Source organism: Canis aureus, chromosome 17 (assembly GCF_053574225.1).
Source record: "Canis aureus isolate CA01 chromosome 17, VMU_Caureus_v.1.0, whole genome shotgun sequence".
Classification (NCBI taxonomy): Eukaryota; Metazoa; Chordata; class Mammalia; order Carnivora; family Canidae; genus Canis; species Canis aureus.
Window position 1 is genome coordinate 55,825,673 of NC_135627.1, and position 27,782 is coordinate 55,853,454.

General features: G+C 43.2%; 1 protein-coding gene across 8 annotated transcripts in view; it reads left to right on the top strand.

Annotated features, from left to right (window-relative positions):
* Positions 1-24,790, top strand: part of SLC25A30 (solute carrier family 25 member 30) — a 38,913-nt gene extending 14,123 nt beyond the window's left edge. For 5 of the 8 annotated variants that reach the window (XM_077855627.1, XM_077855625.1, XM_077855626.1 and 2 more), the window contains 6 exons: positions 501-586; positions 2,816-2,911; positions 3,573-3,697; positions 5,181-5,319; positions 7,068-7,148; positions 8,063-10,727. In XM_077855627.1, the coding sequence (XP_077711753.1) occupies positions 501-586; positions 2,816-2,911; positions 3,573-3,697; positions 5,181-5,319; positions 7,068-7,148; positions 8,063-8,104 (569 nt within the window). In that variant the 3' untranslated portion in view covers positions 8,105-10,727. Of the gene's footprint in view, positions 1-500; positions 587-2,815; positions 2,912-3,572; positions 3,698-5,180; positions 5,320-7,067; positions 7,149-8,062; positions 10,728-16,166; positions 16,955-23,010 lie in introns of those variants that run through there. The other 3 variants (XM_077855629.1, XM_077855630.1, XM_077855631.1) reach the window with 3 other exon arrangements.
* Positions 24,791-27,782: the final 2,992 nt, after the last annotated feature.

Below are 27,782 nucleotides of genomic sequence, written 5' to 3' on the forward strand. Positions count from 1 at the left end.
AGATATTATTTATTTACTCATGAGAACACAGAGAGAGAGAGAGGCAGAGACACAGGCAGAGGGAGAAGCAGGCTCCATGCAGGGAGCCCGACGCGGGACTCGATCCTGGGTCTCCTGGATCACTCCCTGGGCTGAAGGTGGCGCTAAACCGCTGAGCCACCCAGGCTGCCCAAATAAAAAATGTTTTAAAAAAATTGCTTGAGGGGCAGCTGGGTGGCTCAGTTGGTTAAGCCTCTTGCCTTCCACTCAGGTCATGATTCCAGGGTCCCGGAATCAAGCCCTGCTTTGGGCTCCTACTTCTCCTTCGCCCTCTGCCTGCTATTTCCCCTGCTTGTGGTCTGTCAAATAAGTAAATAAAATCTTTAAAAAATTGCTTGATTCATAAAGCAGGAATTTTACGATTCTCTGAAGATGTACAAGTGGTATGTCAGTGAGTTACACCTACTGATGTGAAGAGCTCTGTGTATACGAAAAGTCAAATAATATGTGTTTGTTTGTAGATGAGACTCTGCTGATAAATGTGGTGTGTGGAATTCTCTCTGGAGTCGTATCCTCTACCATCGCTAATCCGACTGATGTTTTGAAAGTAAGCAGTGCGATCCGTATCTTATAGGCACACTCCACATTTTCTTTCTTTTTTTTTTTTTTACACTCCACATTTTCTTATTGAGAACAACATTCAGATAATGAAATGCTGCGGATATAACCCACACAGGATGTGTGAATTTGTTTATAATTTAAGCATCATGAAGCCTCTAGCTTCTAAACATCCGCTGGGTGGATTTCCCGTGGATACAGAGGAGCTCACAAAGTAGAGCTCGTTGTAGAGACAAGGTTTTTGGTGATTAAGCAGCAAAAGAAAAAAATCGGGCATGGACACATTTGAATTTCATTTTTCCTTGAAAATCTTCCTTGTTTTATTTGTTCAGAAACCTAATGACCATTTCTGAACATGTGATGTCCTCCGTTAACTTGATTTCAGGGAATATGAATGGAAATATTTCCTGATTACAGTTTGACATGACGTATTGGTGGACCTTGTTGACAATACCGGGGATAGAACCTTTTTATTAGATCCTTTCTGGAATAAGACAAAGAAGTAAATTAATTTTTTTTTCTTAAAGATTTAATTTATTTATTCATGAGAGACACAGTGAGAGAGAGAGAGAGAGAGAGAGGCAGAGACACAGGCAGAGGGAGAAGCAGGCTCCATTCAGGCAGCCCAACGTGGGACTCAATCCCGGGTCTCCAGGATCAGGCCCTGGGCCAAAGGCAGGTGCTAAACCACTGAGCCACCCAGGGATCCCAGAAGTAAATTAATTAAACAAAAGAGAAATCAGGCAGGACTTACTTTTTTCAGTGGTTCTCAGGATGTTCGCCTCTGTCGCTCCCTCTCCTTTTTTGTTCCTGTTAGTTGACCAGCGTTCGCTGTGCTGCCCTCTGCCAGTTGATATGCTGCGTGCTTAGAATCCCCAAATGAGTAAGATAAGGACCCTGCCCTCAGAGCCTTCACTCTGACAGGAGAGTCTGGCAAACATCAGAGTTCTTTTTTTTTAAGATTTTATTTATGTATTTGAGAGTGAGGGGTAAGGGGAGAGCCCAAGCAGCTGGAGCAGCAGGCAGAGGGAGAGGGAGAAGGTACCTCAGCTACCTGAGCTGAAGGTAGACGCTTAACCCACTGAGCCGCCCCGGCGCCCCAACAAACATCAGTTTTATGCAGCAGTGTGTTGAGTACACTACACTTCTGCACAGTGAAGGTGCTTTTGCCAGGATTTTTTGGGAGGGGGGGAAGTAGAGAGAAATATCCCCACTCTTAATCTCTCTCTCTCTCTTTTTTTAATTAATTAATTAATTAATTTATTTATTTATGATAGACATAGAGAGAGAGAGAGAGAGGCAGAGACATAGGAGGAGGGAGAAGCAGGCTCCATGCCGGGAGCCCGACGTGGGACTTGATCCCGGGACTCCAGGATCGCGCCCTGGGCCAAAGGCAGGCACTAAACCGCTGAGCCACCCAGGGATCCCCTCCTCTTAATCTCTTAAACATATGTCCAGGCTGATAGAAAGGCAGTTCCTGTATTTTGGTTTATTTTCCCACGTTAGCTTGGCAGTAACATTTTCCTTGGGAAGCTAGAGGTAATGTATTTGCTCCCCAAACAAAAAATAAGGTACCAAGTTTTAGTGAGAAGTCCCTTTTAATTTTAAAAAATGTAGAGAGCTACATCAAACATTATCTCTACGTCAGAATCTCGGTCCCATGAATTCCACGGCCGCTGTCCAGTTTATTTGTAAGTTCAAGTGTAACGGAGCATGACGGGCATCATGTGATCGTCTTGTGCTCAGCTCGCCGGCATACCTTTTGGTTCAGCTGGTTGGAAATAGTAGTGGCTTGAAGTAACTAATTTAAGAAATATGCTCGTCCATGCTCAGCACTGCCAACTACGCTGGATACTCTTATCAGTTATGTGAAGTCAGCCTACCGTCACATTCTCTTAACTGGTCAGTGACTTATAAGGAAATATGCCATTCTCTTTCCTTTTCAGAAGACTAGTTTTAAAAATCCATCTTTTTTGGACTCTTAATGAGCTCGGGCCTCGATGCATTTTGTTGATTCCAAAGTGCCTCAGAACCAGTCCTCATGAATGTTAAATCTTTATGATTATAAATCCTACAAAGGACATTTTAGCATTACAGTTGTATTTATACTGCAATTCTTGTAATGGTTAGTAAACAACAGATTGAATGATTTTCCGAAGTCTGCATTCGGGGAGAAATGTGCTTTCCTTCTCACGTCTGTCTTCAAAATAATCTCTAGATACGGATGCAAGCACAAAGCAGCACCATTCAAGGCGGAATGATTGGCAACTTCATTAACATTTACCAGCAAGAGGGAGCAAGAGGACTGTGGAAGGTGAGCCCACGGAACGGAGCCGTTTTCCTTCTTTGAATTTATTTCTCCTATTTCCATCATCTTAATCTGAATGGCAGATTGACCTACACGAAGAGGAGTGGCCTCTGCCCTCAAAGTTACTTTCTTCCTTAATCTCATTCCCTACAGAGTGGAAATATAAGGCATATGTCATAGTTTTAAAGTGCCTTTTGAATAATTCATGTATAAGAAATTCTATGAAGATTGAACATTTTTGTTTACTTTAAAAAATTCGTACAGAGAGGGGTTTTCTAGGTTATAGTTAGGCTGGATTTTTTTGATCTGTGCGGTTTCCCAGTCCCCTAAGTGAAGACTGACTTACTAGGCAGGTGCCGGTATGGGATGCTGTTCCTGGTTTTCTGGTGGCCCATCAGTTCACAGAATAGGCCCTAAGGGTCATCCAGCATAGTGCTCTCTGTATGTACCAGGAAGCCAGAGCCTCTGTGAGGCGGCTTGTCCTGCCTGGCCAGGGTCTGGCCAAGGTCATATAGTTAATGCCAGAATTAGGAGCAGACTTGGGAGCGTCTGACTTCTTTACCCTCTGGTCTTTTCTGATCTGTCATTCTTAGCTTTTTTTTTTTTCCCCCCAAGGCCTGTTTCATGGAGAGCTCTCTGAATCTTGGTTATTCGTATTTTTACCCAGGGCGTGTCCCTTACTGCGCAGAGGGCTGCCATCGTTGTCGGTGTGGAGCTACCGGTCTACGACCTCACCAAGAAACATCTGATTCTCTCAGGCCTGATGGGAGACACTGTGTATACCCACTTCCTGTATGTTTGTAGATTTAAAAAATAACATTTTAGGTATGCATGAGGTCAGGGTAGCAGTTTGCTACGACTTTATTAGAGATTTAAAGGTTTATTATCAAAGTATTGCAGTCTCATATTTGAAAAATTACAATTTAGAAGTGAACTGAGAAGAAGCAAAAGCCCTTATCTGCTTACACAGGTGACCGTTGTCAACAGCTTGTTTTTTCAGGCACATGCAAATATGTATAAAAGTCTACTCTGTGTACTTAGCGCACAGGCAAGATCATGCTTAGTATTCTCTTACTTTTTTATTTTAATTTTTTAGCTTTATTGAGGTATAATTGACAAACTTGTGAGCTATTTAAGAGTGTACGGTGTAATGATTTGATGCACATACACAACGTGAAAAGATCTGACCCTGAGTTCATTAACATATCCATCACTTCACGTATTTATCTGTGTGTGCGCGCATGTGCGTGCGTGCGTGTGTGAGAACATTTAACTTTTACTCTTTTAGCAAATGTCAGTTATGTGACTGTGTTACCAACTGTAGTCACCATGTCCTATATTAGATCCTCAGACTTTGTTCATTTTATAGCTGAAAGTTTATGCCTTTTTCCCCAGCCTCTTCCTATTTCCCTTAGCCCTCGCCCCTGGGAACCACTTTTTGGTTTCTATGGATTCTGTGTTTTTTGTTTTTATATAGATCCCCACGTGGGGTACCATGCAGTATTTGCTGTTCTCCCTTGCTTTTTAAAATTTAATAATATATTCCAAATATCTTTCTGTGTCAGTTCAAACCAACGTCACGTTTTTTTAGTAGCTGCAAGTTAGGATGGATGTATCATGGTTTCATCCACTTTCATCCAAATTTTTGGCAATTTCTGGAGACTGTTCTGACTGTTACGACTGGGGGAGTACTGTTGGCATCTGCTGGGTAGAGGCCCGGGAGCTGCTGAACAGCTTACAGCCATGGGACAGCCCTCCACAGCAGAGACCTGCCTGTCCACAATGTTCGAGGAGTGTGGGAGTTGAGAAACCCTGCTCTGAGTTGGCTGATGCCAAGTGTGGTCTGTAGTCTTGTTGAGACCCTGTGGGCGCATTACTGTGAGGACGTCTTTTTCTCTGCTCTCTAAGAATGGTGTGGTTATGATGGGACTAAAATTACTCTGACGCCTGCTTATAGCCAAGAGATGCAATAGATCATCGTTGGAAGACATTCTTTCGTGTTTCTATGAACCTTTGACATTCTTGTCCCTCAAAGTTTTTCTGCGTCGAGGTGGGAACTTCTAAGCCGCTATAAATCGTGCTGTATTTAAGAAGTTCACACAGTGCCTTAGTGATGGGCCTCCTCCTGGAAACATTTCCTCTTGCTGCACGTCACGTTAGTGTGGTTCGGGAGGAGGCTGTTTCCTGCCTTTGATAGCGGTGGTTGCAGCTCAGTGATGGTGAACTTTCTGTCCCCCCCCCCCCCCCCCCCGCCCCTGGTATCTTTTTTTCATAGCTCGAGCTTCACCTGTGGCCTGGCTGGGGCCCTGGCCTCAAATCCCGTCGATGTTGTGAGAACACGTATGATGAACCAGAGAGTCCTTCGGGATGGCAGGTGCTCTGGCTACACAAGTACCCTGGACTGCCTGTTACAGGTGAGAGTGAACGCTCTCCTGGGCAGGGTCCTCAGGGTCCTGAGGTCCTGAGCCACAGCTCAGTGGCTTCCTTGTGCCCCTCTGAAGAGCTTCTTGTCACGATACAAACCACAGGGGTCAGAGCAAGACAAACCTGTGGATTTGTCCCTTGTAATTGTGTGACTTCGGTCGAGGTACAGACTCTCTACCCCAGTTTCCTCATAAGTGGAATGGGACAACAGTCGCATCCATGTCACAGGGTTGTGGTAAAAATCATTGAGATATAATGCCTACGAAACGGCACCGTGCCTGGATTACTGTGTAGTAAGCCTTGTTGGTATAAGTACTGATATTAAGGAGTACTTAGAAGTAAGTAAGTTTATTTTACTTAATCTCCAATATTCCAGTGGTTCGTTTCAGTTGAAACTGCCCCCCCCCCATGTGTGTTGTGTGTGAGTATATACGTACGTGTTTACACACACACACATTTGTATACGGATACTTGACCTAAGAAGTCACTGAATTTTGAGGGTTATTATAGCTAACACGAGTGATGCTCTCAAGCCCCGAGATGGTACCCAGTTCTGGCCACGCTGGGCTAACTCTTACAAATACAAAAATCTAGATGAATGTTTAGAAATGAAAGTTCATTTTCTTTATACCGTTGCTCAGCTGTAAAGGGAGAGAAAATGGTCAGAATTTCTGCCATCGCAATAGAACGGTCTCCTTGCAAAATGCACCTCCCCACTCTTGCGTCTGACCCCAATGAATATACCTCATTCCGACATCTCTCCAGAGAATGCGTCGATCTTCCTATAATTTTCAGTTGAAGCAGTGGGGCCTCCTGGTCCGGAGGGGATGAGAGTTTGTTGTGTTCCTGACTAGATTGCCACCAGCCAGGGGACCAGGGGCCGCTTGGGTGCTCCTGCTCTCTGGCGCGATGCTGGCAAGTCCTAGACTTCAAGTTCGGCTTTCACGACGCACAGGTGCTTGTGTGGATCCACCTCGTGACCCGAGGTGGCCGTGGTCTGAATTAGGTCCTAACCACCATTGACTTGCGTGTTTCTCACCTGCAGTCGGGATTCAATCTCTCTTTTTTTTTTTAAAGGAAAGCAGCAAAGCATCACGAGGTGTTTTCTTTTTCTTTTTAAGATTTATTTATTCAGAGAGAGAGAGAGGCAGAGACACAGGCAGAGGAAGAAGCAGGCTCCATGCAGGGAGCCTGACGTGGGACTCGAACCCGGGTCTCCAGGATCAGGCCCTGGGCTGCAGGCGGCGCTAAACCGCTGAGCCACTGGGGCTGCCCAGGATTCAATCTCATTCCTTACTTTGTCCTTTGTCTGCTGGGTGCGGGGCTGGTGTGACGTGGAGCCTTTGTGTTCTCCAATGCAGAAGCCTTTCAAGAACAAAAAGAGGCAGGGGGCAATGGGTTTTTAAGCAGTCTTTGCAAACAGGATTTTCTTTCTTTCTTTTTTTTTTTTTTAAGATTTTTATTTATTTATGAGATAGAGAGAGAGAGAGAGAGAGAGTCAGAGACACAGGCAGAGGGAGAAGCAGGCCCCATGCAGGGAGCCTGAGGTGGGACTCGATCCCGGGTCGCCAGGATCACGCCCCGGGCCGAAGGCAGTGCTAAACTGCTGAGCCATCCAGGCTGCCCTAAGATTTTAGTTCTGAGAAAAAAAACATTCAGTCTGACTCCTAATTATTAATGCACCTGACATCACTGGATAGTTGGAAGCTAACTTTTTTTTTTCTCCCTCTTATAACAGACCTGGAAGAATGAAGGGTTTTTTGCTCTGTATAAAGGGTTTTGGCCAAATTGGTTGAGACTTGGTCCTTGGAACATCATCGTATCCTTTTCCTGTCGCACTACATCCAACGAAAGCTGTAGCTACCAGACGATTGTTGGCATAAGCCCGTGTTTTGAATGATAATTTGGAAGTGGCTTCTTATTCTTTTGCGTTCGTCTGATTCTAGGAAATGATGATTCAGTTTCTATCTCAGCGGGTGTAAGATCTCTGTCCTGGGCTATCGGGATCTGGTTTAGTGATGCTGTCCCTGACCGGGACTTGACTGCAGTAGACGTTGCTGGGAATATTTATGATTACAGGAAGGCGCGGCTTGATTGCACATCCCTAGCCACCCTTGGGAAGGATCCGGTTTGGCAGCAGTGTTCCAGAATGCTTATTTTAGAGGGTCCCCGCGGATAAACAGGAGTTGGCTCCTGAGTGATTTGGCTGGTCAGTGCCAATGCCCTACGCCGACGGGGGAGGCAGGACGGGAGCCGCACTTCATTAGACGTGCCGGGGCGGAATGCTAAGGGGATGTGCTTTTCCCCATCCCCCGTTTCTCTTTATCTGCGCCTCCGTCCTGATGAAGGACTGCCCAGCCGAGACCCGTGAGGAGAGCTCCCCGGGACTTGCTTGCTTTCTGTTTCACACAGAGTTGACTATTCTGGAAAGTCTGCCCGTCACAGCGGCCGCCAGGGCCAGGCAGTGTGGACGTCCTCTTCGGGGAGGCCCTTGGAGCCGATGCTAGGGGATTTCTTTGTCTCCGCTGTGATTGTTCTGTTCCAGGCTGAGCTTGGGAAGGCGGATGGGAAGATGGTTTGGGTGGATGAGGATGGCACCCCTCATGTTTAATGTGTCCATGGTGCGTGGTCTGCCCAGACGTATCTGTGACACCTGCTGTCCGTGAGTCTGTGTTTACGCGTCGGAGTTGTTAAGATGGCATTTTCTTTGTCAGCCTTAACCAGTCACTGCAGTTCTTCGTGACCTACGAGCAGTTGAAGAAATTGGACTTGTGACAAGTCAAGGCTGCGTGAGACGGCGCTCTGCAAACGCTCACTTCCGAAACAATAAAGCTTCCCGTGTGTCACGCTGCTTCTCACTGCTTGGTTCATCACAGATGCTGAAGCGTGAGCAACAGATGAAGATGGGGCTAGTCCAGATGGCCGGGTGTTGGCAGCGGCCGCTCTGCGTCAGATGTTTCATGCTAGAGACTAACATCCAAACACTAGTCCTTACCGTGGAAGTGCCCTCTGACGTCAAAGACAGCACATGGAACGCATGTTTCTTGCTAAAGAAAGCTTGCAAGAAGATTGGGAACCGGGTGTCGTTTTCTTCAGGGGACAGGAGCACCTGCTGTGGCTCAGCTCGCAGCTAGGGATGCCAGACGGCTCTAGAGGAGCCCATCGGAACCACGGAATAGAGCCTCCAGGACAGTGTTCTCGTTCCTGAGCTTCTGACGACTGTCGCTTCTCGTCAGCAGGAGAAATGTCACACGTGGAGACCTGGCCCTTTTAACTCCGGGTGTAAACAGTGCAGCAAATAGATCCCTGGCATATTGCACTGCTTTATAATTTCCTATTTCGGCAGGATCTTTCACTTATAATAAGTGACTTTAAGCTTTTGAAGGCCTGACCTTCGTGAGGAATTGTTACAAAGCGTTCATATCTAAGCCCGTGACAGTGTGATGTGTTGGCTTTGAACGTGGCAAGGTCCATGTTGATGGACGATCTTTGAGGCAGCTTGGGTTGGCGTCTTAGGTAACGTTAGTAATTTGCTCTGATTTTTAGCCAAGTTTGTGACTTCCCAGTCTGTAAAATGAGGATAATAATGTGTATTGATGCTGGGGGTCAAAGGAAGACAAGGGTGGCTGCTGAGACCTGCCCGGAGGGTGGGCCTTGTACACCAGCTGTGCTGTCAGCCCGCCGGAATGGTGGGAGAAGAATCCCGAGCAAAGCCCCTCGCCAAAGGCCTTGTGGAGACAAAGAACACAGTAGAAGTGAACAGTTGCATTATGTTTTCCTTGACAGGATGTTGTGAGTGAATCGAAGAGTTGATCTTTCCAGGTTTCTCAGTTTTTTGCTTTCGTTCAGGTTCTGTTTGTGAAGATATGTCCTGTGTCGGACTTCCTTGAAGTCCTAAAACACTTCCTGTCCTTCCTAAAACACTTGCTTGAAATTTTAGAAACTCTCCCTTTAGCACTGTACCTGTTTTCCAGTTTCTCGAAGAGGTCTATCGTATCTTCCTCTCTTTCTCTAAAGACCACAAAAAAAAAAAAAAATCATTCTCCTTTCTTGCCTTCATCTTGTTCTTTTCAAAAATAAAACGTGACTCCAAGAGCCCTAAGAACTTCTAGAAGACAGCCCCAGGGAAGGGAACATATTTACTTGGGGACCTGCAGTTGTACGTTCAAGAACATTAAATACACCCTGACCCAGGGCTCCCAGGCGGAACCCCCCCCCCGCCCCCAGGTGTGTGCTGGGGCAGGTTCCCAGTTTCTCCTGCCCTGGGTCACCACTTCCTTTGACCCAGAATAGAAGGCATGGTAGTTTTTCTTGGGGATCAGGCGGTTTTGCTGCCTTTCCCTTTCACTTTGCCTTCTTTATGGATGTTTACTTTGAAAAAGCTTTTGTGAGGCAGAGTTGTATTTCCAAAACAGAGACAAAATCCTTAAAAAGAGGAAGGAAGGAAGGAAGGGAAGGGGTGGCCGGAGTGGCCTGTAGGTATTAACTGGTTAAAGACTTAAATGCAAGTCCAGACCCCACCCCCACCCCCACCCACCATGTGACTGCAGAGCTGAGCTCCCTGGGCCCGCTCCTGGTACTGAACCATATCTTTAGGCAGATATTTTTCTTCTCACCAAAACATTCCATTGACCTGGTCAGGGCGTTCTCAGGAAGGCTTTCACTTTTGAGTTCCTGGAATTTAAAGGATTACTTTTTAAGAACCACTTTTTTTAAAATGAAGAAAACACTGTATTTTTTAAGTGTACATATAATTTCTGAAACAGTAGAAGCAAGTTCATTTTGAAGACCACCTAAAGAGTCGACGTCACACAACGTTCATTGTTATCAATTGAGTCAAATTATGTACATGTTCATACCAGGATGAAAAGAAACTCAAACCTCACTATAAACCCTGAGCATGTTTTTAGGACAAAAAGAGAGTATTTCTCCAGTGTAGATATATGACACATGCTATATAGAACAGGATCGTAACCTGTTCTGGTTTTTCTGCTTCCTGAAGGAGTTCATGGAATTGTTAAGCTTCTAACCAAGAAAGAACTTAAGGACTTGGAGCCTCGGTCCCCTTATTTTCAGGGGTGTGATTACAAGTCCCCTGACCCCCTTGGATATTGCTGAAATGTGGCAAAAGGATTTTTAGCTTTTATAAAATGAAGATAATGGGGTTTTTTGTTTGCTTGTGGATTTCTGTAATCATTGATGCCAAATATTGCTAATCTGTGAAATAAAATGGCTCCTATCCTCCATATTTATTCATGAGCTAGAAATAGTATATATTATATGAAGACTATGCATTTTTCATGAGCCTTTATATTTCAAGCTCTTTATTTAAGCATTGTTGGAATATGTGGCATAAACCTTGTTTCATTATTTAATAAACTGGACTAATACATAATAATCCAAATGATCTGTGGTTATTTTGGGTAAACAGAAACCTTTAAGCAAAGATAAGCTCCAAGGAGTCCAGGAGGCTGGCGCGGGCATGGTGCTTGTAAAAGTGGCTACAGACATTTCTCCTCAGGGAGAAGTTGTTGGGATCCTATATATATATATTTTTAAATTCATTGATTTATTTAGAGAGGAGGGGGAGGGGCAGAAGTCGAGAGAGAGATCTTAAGCAGGCTCCACGGCCAGCACAGAGCCCGTTGTGGGGCTGGATCTGAGATCATGACCTGAACCGAAACTGAGAGTTGGGTGCTTAACCAACTGGGCCATTCAGGTGCCCCTTTTTAAATTCAGTGTAATTAAAAAAAAATATTTATTTACTTAAAGATTTTGAGAAAGAGCAAGAGAGCATGAGCAGCGGGGAGGGGTAGAGGGAGAAACAGACTCCCACTTGCCAAGCGGGGAGCCAGATGTGGGGCTCGATCCCAGGACCCTGGGATCGTGACCTGAGCTGAAGGCAGAAGCTTAACCGATTGAGCCACCCGGGCACCCTTTAATTTTATTTTTAAGTAATATCTACACCCTGCATGGGACTCATACTTACAGCCTCTGAGGTCAAGAGTCACATGCTCTACGGCCTGAGCCAGCCAGGCGCCCCAGCATCGTCTTCATTGCCTGGACACCTGTGTGACCTCTTAGAGGCCAGTGACTTTGATTCATGGACTGGCTTGGCAAGGTAGCTTGGAGATGCAGAGCGCCAGGGTGATGACACCAATGCCTCGCACTTTCGGGTTCCCTCAGTCCTTACAGTGTGTGCTGTTGGCTAGGGATGGGAGCTGGGATGTCTTATTAACCTTGGACCAGGCAGGGACACTTCTGATTGGCATGGAAGAACCAGGGGATGAGACACAAATTCATTAATTCTTTCACTTAAAAATATTTTTGAGGCGGCTGTTACAACCTCCTCTGGAGCTTTGTACTCTCACTTTGCTATTACTCAATAAATCTTGCTTTGCTGTCCACCAAAAAATAAATTTTCGGGGTGCCTGGCTGGCTCAGTTGGTGGAGCATGTGACTACCTTGGGGTCATGAGTTCAGGTCTCACATTGGGCACAAAGCTTACTTAAAAAATAAATAACAAAAATAAATAACAGATTAGCATATATACATATACACACATACAACATTGTTTTATATATACATTTATATATATGTGTGTATATATGTGTGTGTGTGTATATATATATATATAAACATTTTGAATTAAACATGGTGGTTTATTGAAAAAAATTGAGCTGGGAGAAAGGGGAGCTTTCTCTGTTCTCTCACCTGAGAGATGAAATGACGTACGTGATTGACCTTATATGGGGGTTAGTGAGAACCACTGGCTTCTGGCGTTTCTCAAATACCTGTGGACAGCAGACTGTCATGTGCATCATGGTACGTGTTAAGACACATTTGGCTTTAAATTCATGATATTTATGTCTAAACTGGAAGCTGAGAAAATATGACACTAAATTTTTGATACGTTATAATGACCCATTCTGAAGCAAAACAGGAATACAAGACAAGGGCAGGTGTGTAAATAGGTTTCTTGAAAGCTTGGTGCAAATAATGGAATGAAGAGCAAAAAAACTAGAAACTATCTATATGCCTCCATGTCCCTTGCTTAAATAATAATCCATACAATAGCTTACTGTGTATGTGGCTCTTGAGAATGAGTTAGATCTCAGCCTGCTGACTTGGAACGATGTCCCTGATACGTTATTAAGTAGGAAAATTTAAGAGGTAAATCTTAAGGAAAAAGCATCTTAGAGATGCTTAGCATCTTAGGGAAAAAGCAAATGTAGTGTGTATGGAAAGAATTTACATATTAGAATTCTCCAGAGAAACAGAACCAGCAGGTGTGTGTGTGTGTGTGTGTGTGCGCGCGCGTGCGCATACATAAATGATTTAAGACACAGGCTCATGCAACTGTGGGGGATTGGCAAATCTGAGATCAGGAGGGTATACCAGCAGACTGAAAACTCGGGTAGGATTTCTGTTACAGTTTTGAAGTAGAATTTCTTCTTTAGGAGACCTTCCTCCCTCCCTTGAAGCCTTTAACTGATTAGGTGGGGCCCACCATATCATGGAGTGTAATCTTAAAGTTAACGGATTATGTAAGGTGTTCACATCTACAAACTATCTTCACAGTGACAGCATTTGCCATTCAACAACACCATAGCCTAGCCAAGTTGACACAAAATTTGATCATTATAGGGTAGAAAGGATTAGAAATTTTTTCCTTATACATAGCCGCATTATGGTTTTTGCCTTTTCAAAAGCCTACATTTTGTAATTTAAAACAAAACCTTCACCCAAAATCCAAAAATGACTAGGTTGGGTTACAGATGTCTTATGTATGGTAAATGGGAGGAAGTGGGAGTTGAAGTATGTATAATATTTGATTTACATTTTAAGTATATAATGTTTCTAAAAGTATATTAAATATCTGTCAAAATTGAGCTGATAAAGATAATGGGAAATTTTTGCTCTTTATTTCAGTTTTTAACTACTTTTTATTCAACACAACACCTCTATGATTAAAAAACAGCTTAGCCTTTTTTGACAGTGGGGGGAGCACCTCTATAAAGAGTGCATCAAGTGGGCTGTGTACTTAACTTCTAAATTCCTGGGTTATTTTACATAATTCTTAGTCTTTCTCTGACCATACAGACTTTCAAGTTATACTGTTTCATTGGACTGTATGGTAGAGACAGCTACGTTATTAAGAGATTTTACTTCATTAGCTGTAGTCTTCCAAATATTTTTCTGAAACACTCCACAATTCTTTTTTAAAAATATTTTTTATTTTATTTTAAAAAATATCTATTTATTCATTTGAGGGGAGGGAGAGGCAGTGGGAGAGGGAGAAACTTAAGTAGACTGTATGTTGAGCACAGAGCCTGACATAGGATTTGATCCCATTACCCTGAGATCACGACCCAAGTAAAAACCAAGAGTCAGCTGCTTAATTGCACCACCCAGGTGCCCCTATTTATTTTATTTGAGAGAGAAAATTTTTAGGGAGAGGTAGGGGGAGAGAGAGAGAATCTTACCCAGACTCCCTGCTGAGCCCCACTGGGGGCTGGACCCCCAGATCATGACCTGAGCCGGATCCAAGAGTCAGCCACTCAACCGACTAGGCCACCCAGGCACCCCAACATTTCACGATTCTTTATGGAAAGGGAAGCCAACTGAATATAAAGTATTGCCTGTCTCCCTTGAATGTGTGTGTGTGAGTTATGATTGCTCTAGACTTAAAAGGATTCCGCGTCGTACAGTTAGAGCCAGAGTTACAAACATCCAAGAACTGCTTAAGGCCACTGGTGGACTTCATCCTTAATTATATCCCTGCTTTAATTTGCCCTACTTTGCACTTTTTTAACTTGGTGTTTGCACATGGTAGATAATGGGGTGAATGCTTGTGTTAAATGGAAGCAACCTTCTAAGGTTCGTTTGCTTACGACTTCTGGGATTCTTACGTGGTGTTATCTCAAGGTCACCAAAGATCCTGTGACAATTGGGGTGGGGCTACTACTTTTCTGAATTCACTTACTAGTTCTAATAGGTTTTGTCTTGTTTTGGTCTGTGTATGTGGAATCTTTAAGGTTTTCTGCATATAAGATCATATCATCTGCAAAAGGAGATAATTTCACATCTTCCTTTTCAATTTGGGTGTCTTTTATTTCTCATTGTTTCCTAATTGCTCTGGCTAGAACTTCTAGTACTATGTTGGATAGAAGTTACGAAAGTGGGTCTGTTTGCCTCATTCCTTGTCTTGGAAAGCTTTCAGTTTTTCACCGGTGAATATGATATTCTTTGTCGGATTTTCATATATGGCTTTTATTCCTTTGAGGTAGTTTCCTTCTATTTCCTAGTTTGTTGGGTATTTTTTGCCAGAGAGGGGTGTTGACTTTTGTTAAATGCTTTTTCTGCATCAGTTGAGATGATCATATGTTTTTGCCATCACTCCGTTGATGTGGCGTATTTACATTGATCCATCATCGTGTTACAGGAATAGGTCCCACTTGGCTGTGCTGTATAATCCTTTTAATATGTTGCTGAATTCAGTTTGCTAGTATCTTGAAGATTTTATCAATAATCATAGTGGATTTTGGTCTGTAATTTTCTATTATAATGTCTGGCTTTGGTATCAGGGTAATGCTGGCCTCATAGAATGAGTTAAGAAGTGTTACCTCTTCTTCAATTTTTTGGAAAAGTTTGAGGATTGGTAAATATTTGGTGGAATTCACCAGAGGAACCATGAGATCCAAGGCTTTTCTTTGTTAGGAGATTTTTTTGATTACTGACTCAATTTCCTTACTAATTATAATTAGTATAATTAGTATTAATACTAATATAATTAATACTAGTATAATTAATAATTATAATTATAGGTCTATTCAGATTTTCTGTTCGTGATTTAGTCTTGGTACATTTTGTGTTGCTAGGAGTTTGTCCATTTCATTTAGGCTACCGAATTTGTTAGTGTATATGGTATACTTTTAGACTCCTTTTTATTTCTATAGAATCAGAAATAGCCTTACTTTCATTTCTGGTTTTAGTAATTTTATCTTCTCTTTTTGTCTTAGTCTATCTAGCTAAATTTTGCTGATCTTTTCAAAGACCCAACTTTTGGTTTCATTGATTTTGTCTATTGTTTTTCTAGTCTCAATTTCATTTATCTCTGCTCTAGTCTTTATTATTTCCTTTATTCTGCTAGCTTTTGAGTTATTTCTTCTTTTTATAGTTCTTTAAGTTATAAAGTTAGGTTGTTGGTTTGAGATTTTTCTTTTTAAATGTGTTTATAACTATACATTTTCCCTTTGCACTGCTTTCACAGCATCCCATATGTTTTGGCAAGTTGTGTTTTCACTTTAATTTGTCTCTAAGTCTGTTCTTTCTTTCATTCTGTCTTTTTCTTCTTTTAGAGAGAGTGCACATGTGTGTGAACGGGGGAGAGGGGCAAAGAGAGACTGCAAGAGAGAATCCCAAGTAGACTCCATGCTCAGCATGGAGCCCAACATGAGGCTTGATCTCAGGACTATGAGATCATGAACTGAGCCAAAGACAAGAGTCAATTGCTTAACTGACTGAGGTCCCTTATTTGTCTCTAAGTATTTTTTTTTTAAGATTTATTTATTTATGAGAGAGAGAGAGAGAGGCAGAGACACAGGCAGAGGGATAAGCAGGCTCCATCCCGGGACTCCAGGATCGCGCCCTGGGCCAAAGGCAGGCAGGCGCTAAACCACTGAGCCACCCAGGGATCCCCTGTCTCTAAGTATTTCTGACTTCCCTTCTGATTTCTTAGATCCATTGATTGCTTAAAAATGTGTTAATTTCTATAATTTTGTAAAATTTTCAGTTTTCCTTTTGTTATTGGTTTCTTTTCTTTTCTTTTTTAAAGATTTTATTTTAAGTAATCGCTACACCCAGCCTGAAGCTTGAACTTACAAGATCAAGACCCACATGTTCCACTGACTGAGCCAGTAAAGCATCCCTTGTTTTTGGTTTCTAATTTCATCCCACCATGGCCAGAGAAAATACTGCGTGTGACATTTATTTTTTCAATCTGTTGAGATTTTGTGACACAGCACATGGTTATCTTGGAAACTTTTATATGTACTTAAATAGAATGTGTATTCTCTTGTTGGGTAGAATTTTCTGTATATGCCTGTTAGACCTAGTTATTTTATTGTGTTAAGTTCTTTATTTCCTTTTTTATCTTCTGTTTAGTTGTTTTATCCATTATTGTGATTAGGGTATTGAGGTCTCCAACTATTATTGTAGAACTGTCTGTCTCTCCTTTCAATTCTGTCAGTTTTGCTTAAAATTTTTTGATGTTTTGTCATTAGGTGTGTAGATGTTTATAATTGTTATATATCAACTTGCTATATTGAACCTTTTATTAGTATATACTGTTCTTCTTTCTCTCCTGTAAGCTCTTTTGACTTAGTCTATTTTGTTTTTAATGTAGCCATTCTTGCTCTCTTTTGGTTACTGTTTGTAGGGAATATCTTCTTCCTTTTATATTCAGCTTGTTTGGTCTTTGGATCTCAAATGAGTCTCTTATATACGGCATATATTTGGATCTTATATTTTTTGATCCATTCTTCCGATTTTTGTCTTTTGAGTGGAGAGTTTAATCCATTTATATTTAAAGTAATTGTTAATAAAGAAGGACTTTTGTCATTATGTTATTTGTTTTCTTTATGCCTTATAATTTTTTTGTCCCTTATTTCCTGTATTGCTGCCGCCTTTTGTGTTTACTTGACTTTCTGTAGTAAAATGTTCAAATTCTTTTCTTATTTCCTTTTACGTATATCTAGAAATTTTCTTTGTGGTTACCATGGGGATTACATTTAAAATTGTAAAATTATAACTCTTTAATTTGAATTTATACCAGCTTAACTTCAATACTGTACTGAAACTCTGGTTCTTTACAGCTCTGTCCCTAGCCCTTTTGGTTGTTGATGTCACAAATTACTTTATACATTGTATGTCTAAAACAAACTAACGCTATTTAAAAATTCATTAGTCTCTTCAATCATTTACAAAACATGGTATGGAATTATAAGCCAAAGTTACAGTAATACTAGCTCTTACACTAATAATTTAAACTTTTTCTTTAAATAATAACACTGACTATGTATTGCTCATCTATTTACCTTTATTGATATCTTTATTTTTCTGTATGGTTTTGAGTTACTGTCTAGTGTCCTTTAATTCCACCTTGTAGAACTCTCTTTAGCATTTCTTACAGGGCAGATCTTGTGATCATGACTCCCTCAGCTTTTGTTTATCTGGAAATATCTTCACTTATTTCTCATGTGGAGGGCAACTAGTGTGATATCATAGTTCAATACTAGATATCATACAGGTAGAAATCAATATTTTTACCTAGAGAATAAGAAAGAAGATTAAAAACAAGGTAATCTTGTCAAGGTTAATTTGTCTTTAATTCTCAACAATTGAAGTAATAACATTGAGCAAAACTGATATTTATCTAGTGGGTGAGGGTACAAAGAATATTCTTTGTAAGAATAAATCATTTTTGGTAATATACATAGATGGTATAAAGTTCAAAAGATACCAAAAGTAATGCAATAAAAAATCCTTTTGTCCTGTGCTCCCCATCCCTCATCATTTTTTTTTTTTTACTGCAGAGGCAACTGGTTACTGTGTGTGTGTGTGTGTGTGTGTGTGTATCCTTTCAGAGCAATAGATTATTTCTAAAAGCTAATAATAACATACAATGTTGTGAGCCTTGCTCCCATTTAACAATATATCAACATTTTTTCCATATTGATATTTTAAGAACTACCTATTTTTTAAAGACTAATTTGTAAACCACTCTGAGATTGTATCATATTTATTTAGCTATTTCCCTATTGATGAATATTTAGATTGTTTCCAATTCTTTTGCTACTTCAAAAACAGTATATTAAGAATCTTTATATATTTATCATTTTTCATATCTGCAAATATTTCCAAAGAATGAAGTCCTGGGTCAAAATAATTGCAAATCTTTTCAAAGATTTATTTTATTTGAGAGAAAGAGAGAAAATATGGGGGGAGAGGGGCAGAAGGGCAGTGGGGCAGAGGAAGAGAGACTCCCAAGCAGAATCCTGTGGAGTGTGGAGCCCCACATGGGGCTTAGTCTCACCACCCTGAGATCAGCACCAGAGCCTAAACCAAGAGTTGGATACTCAACCAACTGCACCACCCAGGTGCCATGTGATTTTTTTTTTAAAGATTTTATTTATTTATTTGAGAGAGAGAAAGAGAACATGAGCAGAGGGGAGGGGCAGAGGGAGAGAGAGAGAAGCAAACTCCATGCTGAGCAGGGATCCTAACATGGAGTTCAATCCTAAAACCCCCGGATCACAACCTGAGCCAAAGGCAGATGCTTAACCAACTGAGCCATCCAGGCATCCCTAATTGCAATTTTGATAGATGCTCCAATATATGTTAAATTAAGCAGATTTTCTTAGCAAATATACTTCTTAGCAAAGTACATTTATATTTACATTTTGTATTTTTATGGATTTGTATTTCTGTATTTATATTTATATTTCTTTTAGTCATTGGTCCTTTTCTTGCTGTCTATGATGTGACTTGTATTTTTTCACAATTTGTCATTTGATTTTTGATTTTGTATAGAGTTTTTTTTAAACCATGTAGAACTTTGTTTTATGTAGTCAAATTTATCAAAAATTTTTATTCTGTTTTTGTGATGTAGTGGATTAAGAACATGAATTATGGAGTGCAGGTGCTCAGATTCAAATCTTAGGGCTGCCACTTACTAGCAGTATGCTTCTGGGTGAGTTACTTAACCTCTCTGTGCTTCAGTCTCCTCCTCTGTGAAACTGGGATAATAATAGGACTTGACTCATAGAGTTCTTGTGAGAATTAAAAGAGTTAACATTTGTAAAGTGGTAGAGCACATAGGAAAAAGTCTACGTAAATGTTTACAGTTGTATCAGTCAGCATAGATTAGGTGATGCTGCAGTAACTAATAACCCCAACATCTCAGTGGCTTGTAACAAAGATTTATATATATATATTTAAAAGATTTTTTTAAAGATTTTATTTATTCATGAGAAACACACAGACAGAGAGAAAGGCAGAGACACAGGCAGAGGGAGAAGCAGGCTCCATGCAGGGAGCGCGATGTGGGACTCGATCCCGGGTCTCCAGGATCACACCCCGGGCGGAAGGTGGCGCTAAAACGCTGAGCCACCCAGGCTGCCCCAAAGATTTATATTTTAAACACACTACATGTACATCAAAGATCAACTAAAGCTCTGCTCTACATTGTCTTTCCTTGGACCCAAGGTGATGGAACTTATTTTGGTATATGGTTGGTCTGTGGCACAGAGAAAAAGAGATTGTGGTGAAGCACATCCTGGCTCAAACTACCTACTTGGAAGCAATACACATTGCTTCTCATCTTATTGGCCAAAGCAAGTCACATAGCTACTCTTGAGTTCAACAAGATAAGCATGTATTTTCCTTTCGGGGCATGAACATCCAAACAAGGCCATCATAGGCAAGGAAACTGGAACGTTTAAGAGATAGTTATGCAATCTACTGCAGCCCTTCTCTCTCTCTTTTTTTTTTTTAAGATTTTATTTATTTATTCATGATAGAAAGAGAGAGAGAGGCAGAGACACAGGCAGCGGGAGAAGCAGGCTCCATACCGGGAGCCTGACGTGGGACTAGATCCCAGGACTCCAGGATCATGCCCTGGGCCAAAGGCAGGCGCTAAACCGCTGAGCCACCCAGGGATCTCCCTACTGCAGCCCTTCTCATTCTCTTGCATCCTATGTGGGCCTCTACACTAAGATTGTAAAAAATACTTCCCATGACTGTGTGCCCCAAGGAGGGCCCAGAAGATACTCGCTTCAATGAGGTATGATGAAATGTGCTGATAGGAACAGCTGCTTCCTTCAGAAACTTTGCAGGAGGTGTCCCCTGCAGGCTGAGAATGGCGGTGAGCGATGCTGCCACTTAAGTGGATTTCCTGATCTCAGAGGCCAAGTGACAGTGTTTCATTTTTTTTTTAATTTTTATTTATTTATGATAGTCACACACACAGAGAGCGAGAGAGAGAGAGAGAGGCAGAGACACAGGCAGAGGGAGAAGCAGGCTCCATGCACTGGGAGCCTGACGTGGGATTCGATCCCGGGTCTCCAGGATCGCGCCCTGGGCCAAAGGCAGGCGCTAAACCGCTGCGCCACCCAGGGATCCCAGTGACAGTGTTTCATACCAGAGACAGTAGGCATGGTTACTGCAATTGGCAGCAGGCCTGCGGTGGCAAATAGAATGCTTTGACTTCTGAGGATCTTTGATGGAGCCCCTGGCAATGACGTCAATGGTCAGCCTGCTAAAACATAATTTGATTTACGTAATTGGAAGGTCCCAGGTAAGCAGAGATCTAATTTGGGTCACTATCTTAGAATCATGGCCTTTCACCCAGTTCCAAGATCTGAGCTGGTTCACAGACCTGGACCTCTTTGACACTGCTCCGAGTATATGCTCAACATCTTTCCTCAATCCCCAAGAGACCGATGGCCATTACCATGGGCTTCTTTTGGAGGCAACATACAGCACTTTTGAGTTTACTGCTGTGACCTATTTAGGAAGGAACTTGTTAGGCTGCCAGTTTGGAATGAGGCCCAGAGCAAGAGAAGGTCTGTGGCAAGTCCAGGCTGTAGTACGTGGTGTTCTAGCACATGGACATGCCTGAAGTGTCTAGGACAGATGGATGCTGTACGGAGACTTCAGGAAACCCCACTAGCAGAATTGCAGTGCACACCCCTGGAGTTTGGGGGCAAAGCCATACCCTTTTCTGCAAATAACTATTTTTTCTTTGTGAAATAGCTCAAATTGTTACTGGCCTCTGACAGAAACTAAATGTTTGATAATGTTGCTTGAGCTGCTCATCATGAAGTGGCAGGATTGAGGATGGCTCATGAAAGTTCTAAGAACAGAGCAAAAAAATTTGTTTTATAAGTATGATGGGAGAAAATGGAAAAATCCTAGAGTACTCCCAAGCCCTAGTAGAGTTAGACAATGGGGTAGAAATAGCCATGAGGGGATCCCTGGGTGGCGCAGCGGTTTGGCGCCTGCCTTCGGCCCAGGGCGCGATCCCGGAGACCCGGGATCGAATCCCACGTCGGGCTCCCGGTGCATGGAGCCTGCTTCTCCCTCTGCCTGTGTCTCTGCCTCTCTCTCAATCTCTCTGTGACTATCATAAATAAATAAAAATTAAAAAAAAAAAAAAAAGATTTAAAAAAAAAAAAAAAAAAAAGAAATAGCCATGAGGGGCATCTGGGTGGCTCTGGTTGAGCATCTGCCTTTGGCTCAGAATGTGACCCCAGGGTCCCAGGATTGAGTCCCGCATCGGGCTCCCCACAGGGAGCCTGCTTCTCCCTTTGCCTATGTCCATGCCTCTCTCTCTCTGTGTCTGTCATGAATAAATAAATAAATAAATAAATAAATAAATAAATAAATAAATAAATAATCTTAAAAAAAAAAAGAAAAACAAATGGCTGTGAAATCTAGGAGGCAGCTTCTACTACTTATGGGAAACCCCAGCATGGTGTAGGGAGAAATCAGATGTTCTGTGTCTGACTGTGGTAGACGACACTGTGGAGCTACAGTAGGGCCTGGAGTGCGTCTGGCAATTTGGCTACAGCTCCAAGTGACCGGGCACCCCTCAATTCTCATCTGTAATACTTTTGCAGGGAAGGACTCTGCACCCAGGGTGAAGTCCAGCTTGCCGTCACATGCTCCTGTGGCACCCTGTACTTCCCCTTCTTCAAGGCTAATTTTCAGGGAAAGTTAAAAGTGTCTCTTCTGCAGATAGAAATTAATGAGATGGAAGGAGTGTACCAGACAGGGAAAGAAAAACTATAAAAATGAACTAGGCAGATATAAAAGTAACTGGAGTTTTAAAAAATGATAGTATTTTTTTTTAAATATTTTTTTTCAATTTTTATTTATTTATGATAGTCACAGAGAGAAAGAGAGAGAGGCAGAGACACAGGCAGAGGGAGAAGCAGGCTCCATGCACCGGGAGCCCGACGTGGGATTCGATCCCGGGTCTCCAGGATCGCGCCCTGGGCCAAAGGCAGGCGCCAAACCGCTGCGCCACCCAGGGATCCCAATGATAGTATTTTAAAAATAGAACCTTTGGGGCACCTCAGGCAGTTAAGTACTTGACTCTTGATTTTGGCTCAGGTCACAATCTTGGGGTTATGGGATCAAGCCCTGCATCAGGCTCTATGCTCAGTGTGGAGTCTGCTTGAGATCCTCTCTCCCTCTCCTGCTGCCCCTCCCCCTGCTCATGGGAGCTCTCTCTCTCAAATAAAGAAAAATAAATCTTTAAAAATATAATCTGTAAAATGGGAACAATATTACTGGAAGTAAAATCGAAGGCAAATGGTTGAAGAGAGAATTAGTAAACTGGAAACCAGATTGAAAGACATTTCTTCACATATAGCATGAGACAAGGAGATGGGAAGCTTCTGGGGACAAAGATTGGCTGTGGTCATGGGTTCCAGACCTCCAGCACTGGCAGTACCAAGGTGCCATTGGAAGTCTGAGCACTCAGAGGCTTTTCTTTCCCAGTGACACTCCCGATTGGGGCTGTCACACTGCAGCTGTTCACATCTAGCCGGTACCTAGGTATTGTTCAAAACCATCTGTAACCAGGCCTGAGTCTTTCCTTCCTCTGCCCACAGGGAAATCCCAGTGATGCCAGGTGTGGCTTGAAGGAGAGGTAGCAGTGCGGCAGAACGACATGGCCCGGGAGCCGGAGCCACCTCCTCTTGCCTTCGGCAGCTGCCTGCACTTGACACCCCAGAACTTCCACATACCGCGCTCCACCGCCGCGTCCTGTCTCCTCTCTGGCCCTTTTACTTCACACTCAGTTAAATCCTCAAGCCCTGTGGATTTTATCCTAATATCTCTTCCATGCATCCCCTTTCTCCGTGGGCTCTCTTGTGGTCAGGCCTCCTAGACAGCTGAAAGAGTCTCTGCTGTGTCCCCACCTCCCTCGACTGGCCTCCTGTCATTGCACGTGTCATTCTGTCCAGGACCTTTCTGCATGGCCAGTGTGGCAATGTCCTCCCTGCTCCTTCTCCTCAGCAGAGGACAAACTCCTCAGCATGGCACCCAGGGTTTCATACTCTTGTCTCGATGCACTTCTTGGCCTTCATCTCTTGTTCTTTTCTAAACTGAACTCCAAATTCCAGCCATCTTGGAAAATATTTGATTTCCTGAAATTGTTCTGTATTCTCCCTTCTAGGCATTAGCGCGTGATCTTTCCTTTGTCTTGAAAGGGTTTCTTTCTCCTTCTTTATTTGCCCATTGCCCTTCTGATACCAATTCATTCAAAATACATTATTGAGCATCTACTGCATGCAAAGCACAGTGCTTAGGTGTTCTTTCCTCCAGGAAACAAACCTTATCTTCCAAGAATGGATCAGATGCTTTTCTTCCGTGCTTTCTGTACTATCTCATGCTTACTCCAGTGATATATTGGAATAACATATATGATCTATACAACCAGTATTTCTCTGTCTCTCTCACTGAATTGTACGGTCCTGGAAGGCAGGGAATGTTCTTATTCAGACTAGCTAGCATGCCACCTGGCACATAGTAGGTACACATGAAATGCTTAATAGGTGGATCAGTTCATGAATGAGATGGTTAGGTTTTGAGATCCTTTTTTTTTCTTTTTTAAAAAGATTTTATTTTATTTATTTATTTATTCATGAGAGACACAGAGAGGCAGAGAGAGAAGCAGGCTCCTCACAGGGAGCCTGATATGGGACTCGATCCTTGAACTGGGATCACACCCTGAGCCAAAGGCATACACTCAACCGCTGAGCTACCCAGGCGTCCCAAGGTTTTGAGATCCTTAACACTATAACACACACACACACACACACACACACACACACAACATACATAATAATGAAAATACATAGGAATAATTAATATATACACATGGTGATAAATAATACATATTCATTTAAAAATATAAAAAAACAAAATGTAAGTAAAATTGAAACAATTTAAATGACTAATAGGCCATCAAACAAGTTTACCATAGTTGTAGACTTAAGTTGCTTCCAAATGTTTGTTGGTATCCTATGATGAACATCTATGCACATAAAGATGTTTTTAAATATTTGATTACCAATTTTTTTAAAAAGCCCAGAGGTTAAAAAAAGTTTAAAGACTCCCGATAGATATTTTCAAAGATGTTCTACCAATGTTTATTCTCACCAGGGGGTGATAATGATTTTATTGCACTTGTTTTAATTTTATGGCTAGCAAAGTCGCAGCTCACAGGTTTTTGAAGTTGAAATATTGGAAGGTAATTATGTCTGTCTTCAAATCTGACTTGACTCTAAATATTGATTCTGAATTCTAAGCTGAGAGACTGGTTGTCTGATCCCGGGCAGCAATTCTTCTTTTAATATGAAATAAAGCCTTTGCTACTGTTTGAATAAATTGTCAAAGTTTAAGGTGATTTAACAGTTCACTGAGACGTGAATGAGAAATTGATAAAATGAGTAAGCAAGGAAATAACTTGAAAAAGCAAATAGATCTTCAGATACTTGGTAAAGCTATAAATGCCATCCCAAGAGAAGTGGTTCTAGTAGGCTGGAGGATTAGGCATGAAGAAATTCAGCTGTGCCAACCGTGCCAAATTCACATGCCCTGAAAATTCAAGAATGTGCAGGTGTGCATAAGAATATTTTCTTTTAAATTATTCCATTTTGCAACTTTATTGCAAGTGAACAAGTCAAATGGCAAGGGATCTCAGAAGCCTTCCTCCTCTTCAGTTCCATGATTTATAAACTACTTGAACTACTACTCCTGCCTCATAGCAGAACAGAATATACCAAAGCTTCAAGCTTTTTCCTCTTGGAGGTATTTCTTTGAACTTGTAATGCTCACGCTTGAGACTCATCCTTGCTACAACGTCCTATTACAGAAAGGTACTAAGTGGCTCCATGCATGTCCTCAGGTCACTCACTGTCATAATGTTAGCGTTGAGGGGAAAGAAGATCTTTTTTTTTTTTTAAGATTTATTTATTTATTCATGATAGACAGAGAGAGAGAGAGAGAGAGGCAGAGACACAGGAGGAAGGAGAAGCAGGCTCCAGGCCGGGACTCGATCCCGGGACTCCAGGACCGCGCCCTGGGCCAAAGGCAGGTGCCAAACCACTGAGCCACCCAGGGATCCCCAAGGGGAAAGAAGATCTTATCAGGCATCCTGGTTCCAGTGATAGGTCTGGTCTCTACCAATCGTTGGTTTAAGTAGGTCACAAACCTCCCAGGGGTTCAGTTCTTCATTCACTAATTGGAGATAATATCCACCAACTTTCTCCTAGCGTTAAAGTGAGAAGCAGATGCGAGGTACTTTGTGACTATAACATTGGCTCATTTTGCAATGTTGCATTATGAGCAGGGGTCCTTCCCAGTGTTCAGAATTTGATGACCGAGTGGGGCTGACCACCCAATGTGGACCTCTGCAGTACCCACTTTAAGGTCTTTGGATTCCTATGTCCATCTCCTGCTTTCTTACCCCTTCCCTGACCTGGAACAATCCTGCTGCTTGTCCCTTAGACATTTTTCCATTACCAGAGGCCCTAGAATGTGGTGTCCCAGATACTTGTAGCAGGTGACAGGGAAGTTTCACCCCTGTGCATGCCTTTAGGGCAGCAGGACATGGTGCAGCGTTTCTCAAACTAGAGCCTGTGAACAACATTGTAAAATGTGTGTTTTCATTTCATGTATTTAAACAAATATATATATATATATGTATATATACATTCTGGGTCGTCACCATGACTGCCTTAAAGCTAAGGGTTGCCATGTGATTTCTGCTTCCACCCTCTTTGTTTATGCACATATATATATATATGTGTATATGTATATATATATGTATTTTTAAAGATTTTATTTATTCATGAGAGACACAGAGAGGCAGAGACACAAGCAGAGGGAGATGCAGGCTCCCTGCAAGGAGCCCAGTGAGACTTGAACCCACGACCCCAGGATTACACCCTGAACCGAAGGCAGACCGGTTGAGCCACCCAGGTGTCCCAGTCTAATTTTTTTTTAAAAGGCTGTGTACATCACTCAAATTGGAGAAGCTCCGAGGTAGTACAGTGAGCATCAGCCACAGAAGTCAGGTTACCTAAGTTCTAGCTGGGCTTTGACTAGTGTTAATCACCTGAGGGACTCTGGGCGAGTGGTCTCATCTCTGTACACCTCAGCTGGCTCCTCTGCGGGATGGAGGGGTTTGATTATATGCTCTTTCGACTCTCTGCCGGCTCGAACTTCTCTTCTTTAAGAGGTTAAAGCCCTCCCTGGGGAAGGCGGCCTTGCTCGTGCCATTCGTACCCTGAGAACGAAGGCTGAGGTCGCTGTGACTTTAGCGGGAACGTGTCCAGAGCACCAGGAGGCTGCTTCTGGCTGCCCCGATGCCCAGGGCAGGAGGAGGCCTCAGCAGGTGTCCCTGATGCAGACGCAGGTGCACACCTTGGCTCACTCTGCTGCACGGCGAGGATTCCTTATGGGTAGGGGTGTGGGGTGGTCATCAAGAGCAGGGGTTCTCAGTCCAGCGACCTTCCAGAGCCCCATCCCACCTGGGAACCGGGTTGACATGGGTCCCCTGCTGCCGTTGGGTCTGCAGCAGCTCCCCCTGGGGTGGGCCCCAGAGAGACGGCTGGAAAGCAGCTGAGGACTGATGCTTGGAGTGGGCTCGGTGCATTCCTGGAAGATGCTCTCAGGCAGAGGTGCAGCTGTGACCAAAGTCCCGGGGGCTTTGGAAGGTCAGCCTGGAGAATTCCAGAGGGATCCTCCTCCTCCCCTCTCCTCTCCCCTAGCCACCCCCCTTCTCCAACAGCTCAACCTCACCGAGCACCTCCCATGCTTGAGTCTCAGGCTCTCCTATGTATCATCTCATTGTATCCTCGCTGCGCATCCTCTGCAGCAAGTACTTTTATAATTTTATTTGCACATTTTCCTACGAGGGCGCTGAGGCGCAGAGGTCCCGGGTGCCCCTCTGCATGTGTAGAAGAGGCCCAGGGTACGAGGCCCTTAGGCGGCCGGGCTGGGGTGCTTGGGTTTGCGCACGGATGCGAGGACAGGGGAAAGTGGGCGAACGGCCTGGACCCCAGGCCCTCCCCAGGGTGGGAGGGTGAATGGTAGGGCTCCGGCAACGACTGTGGCAGAAATAAAGACCCCCTGGGCCTGCGTCTGCAGCAGGGAGCTGAGCCATGCTGGCTGCCTGGACCCCTCCGGAGAGGACAGGAGGGTCCCCAGGCATCTGTTCCTGATGCGCGAGGGCCGCAGCCTGGGCGGCGTGGGGGGGGGGGGGGCAGCGGGCCGCCACCTGGGGGCGCTCCTGAGCGCGGTGGGCCCGGGACGCGAACCCGCGAACCCCGTGCGGGCGCCGGGGTCTAGGAGGCAGCAGCCCCCCCACCCCCGC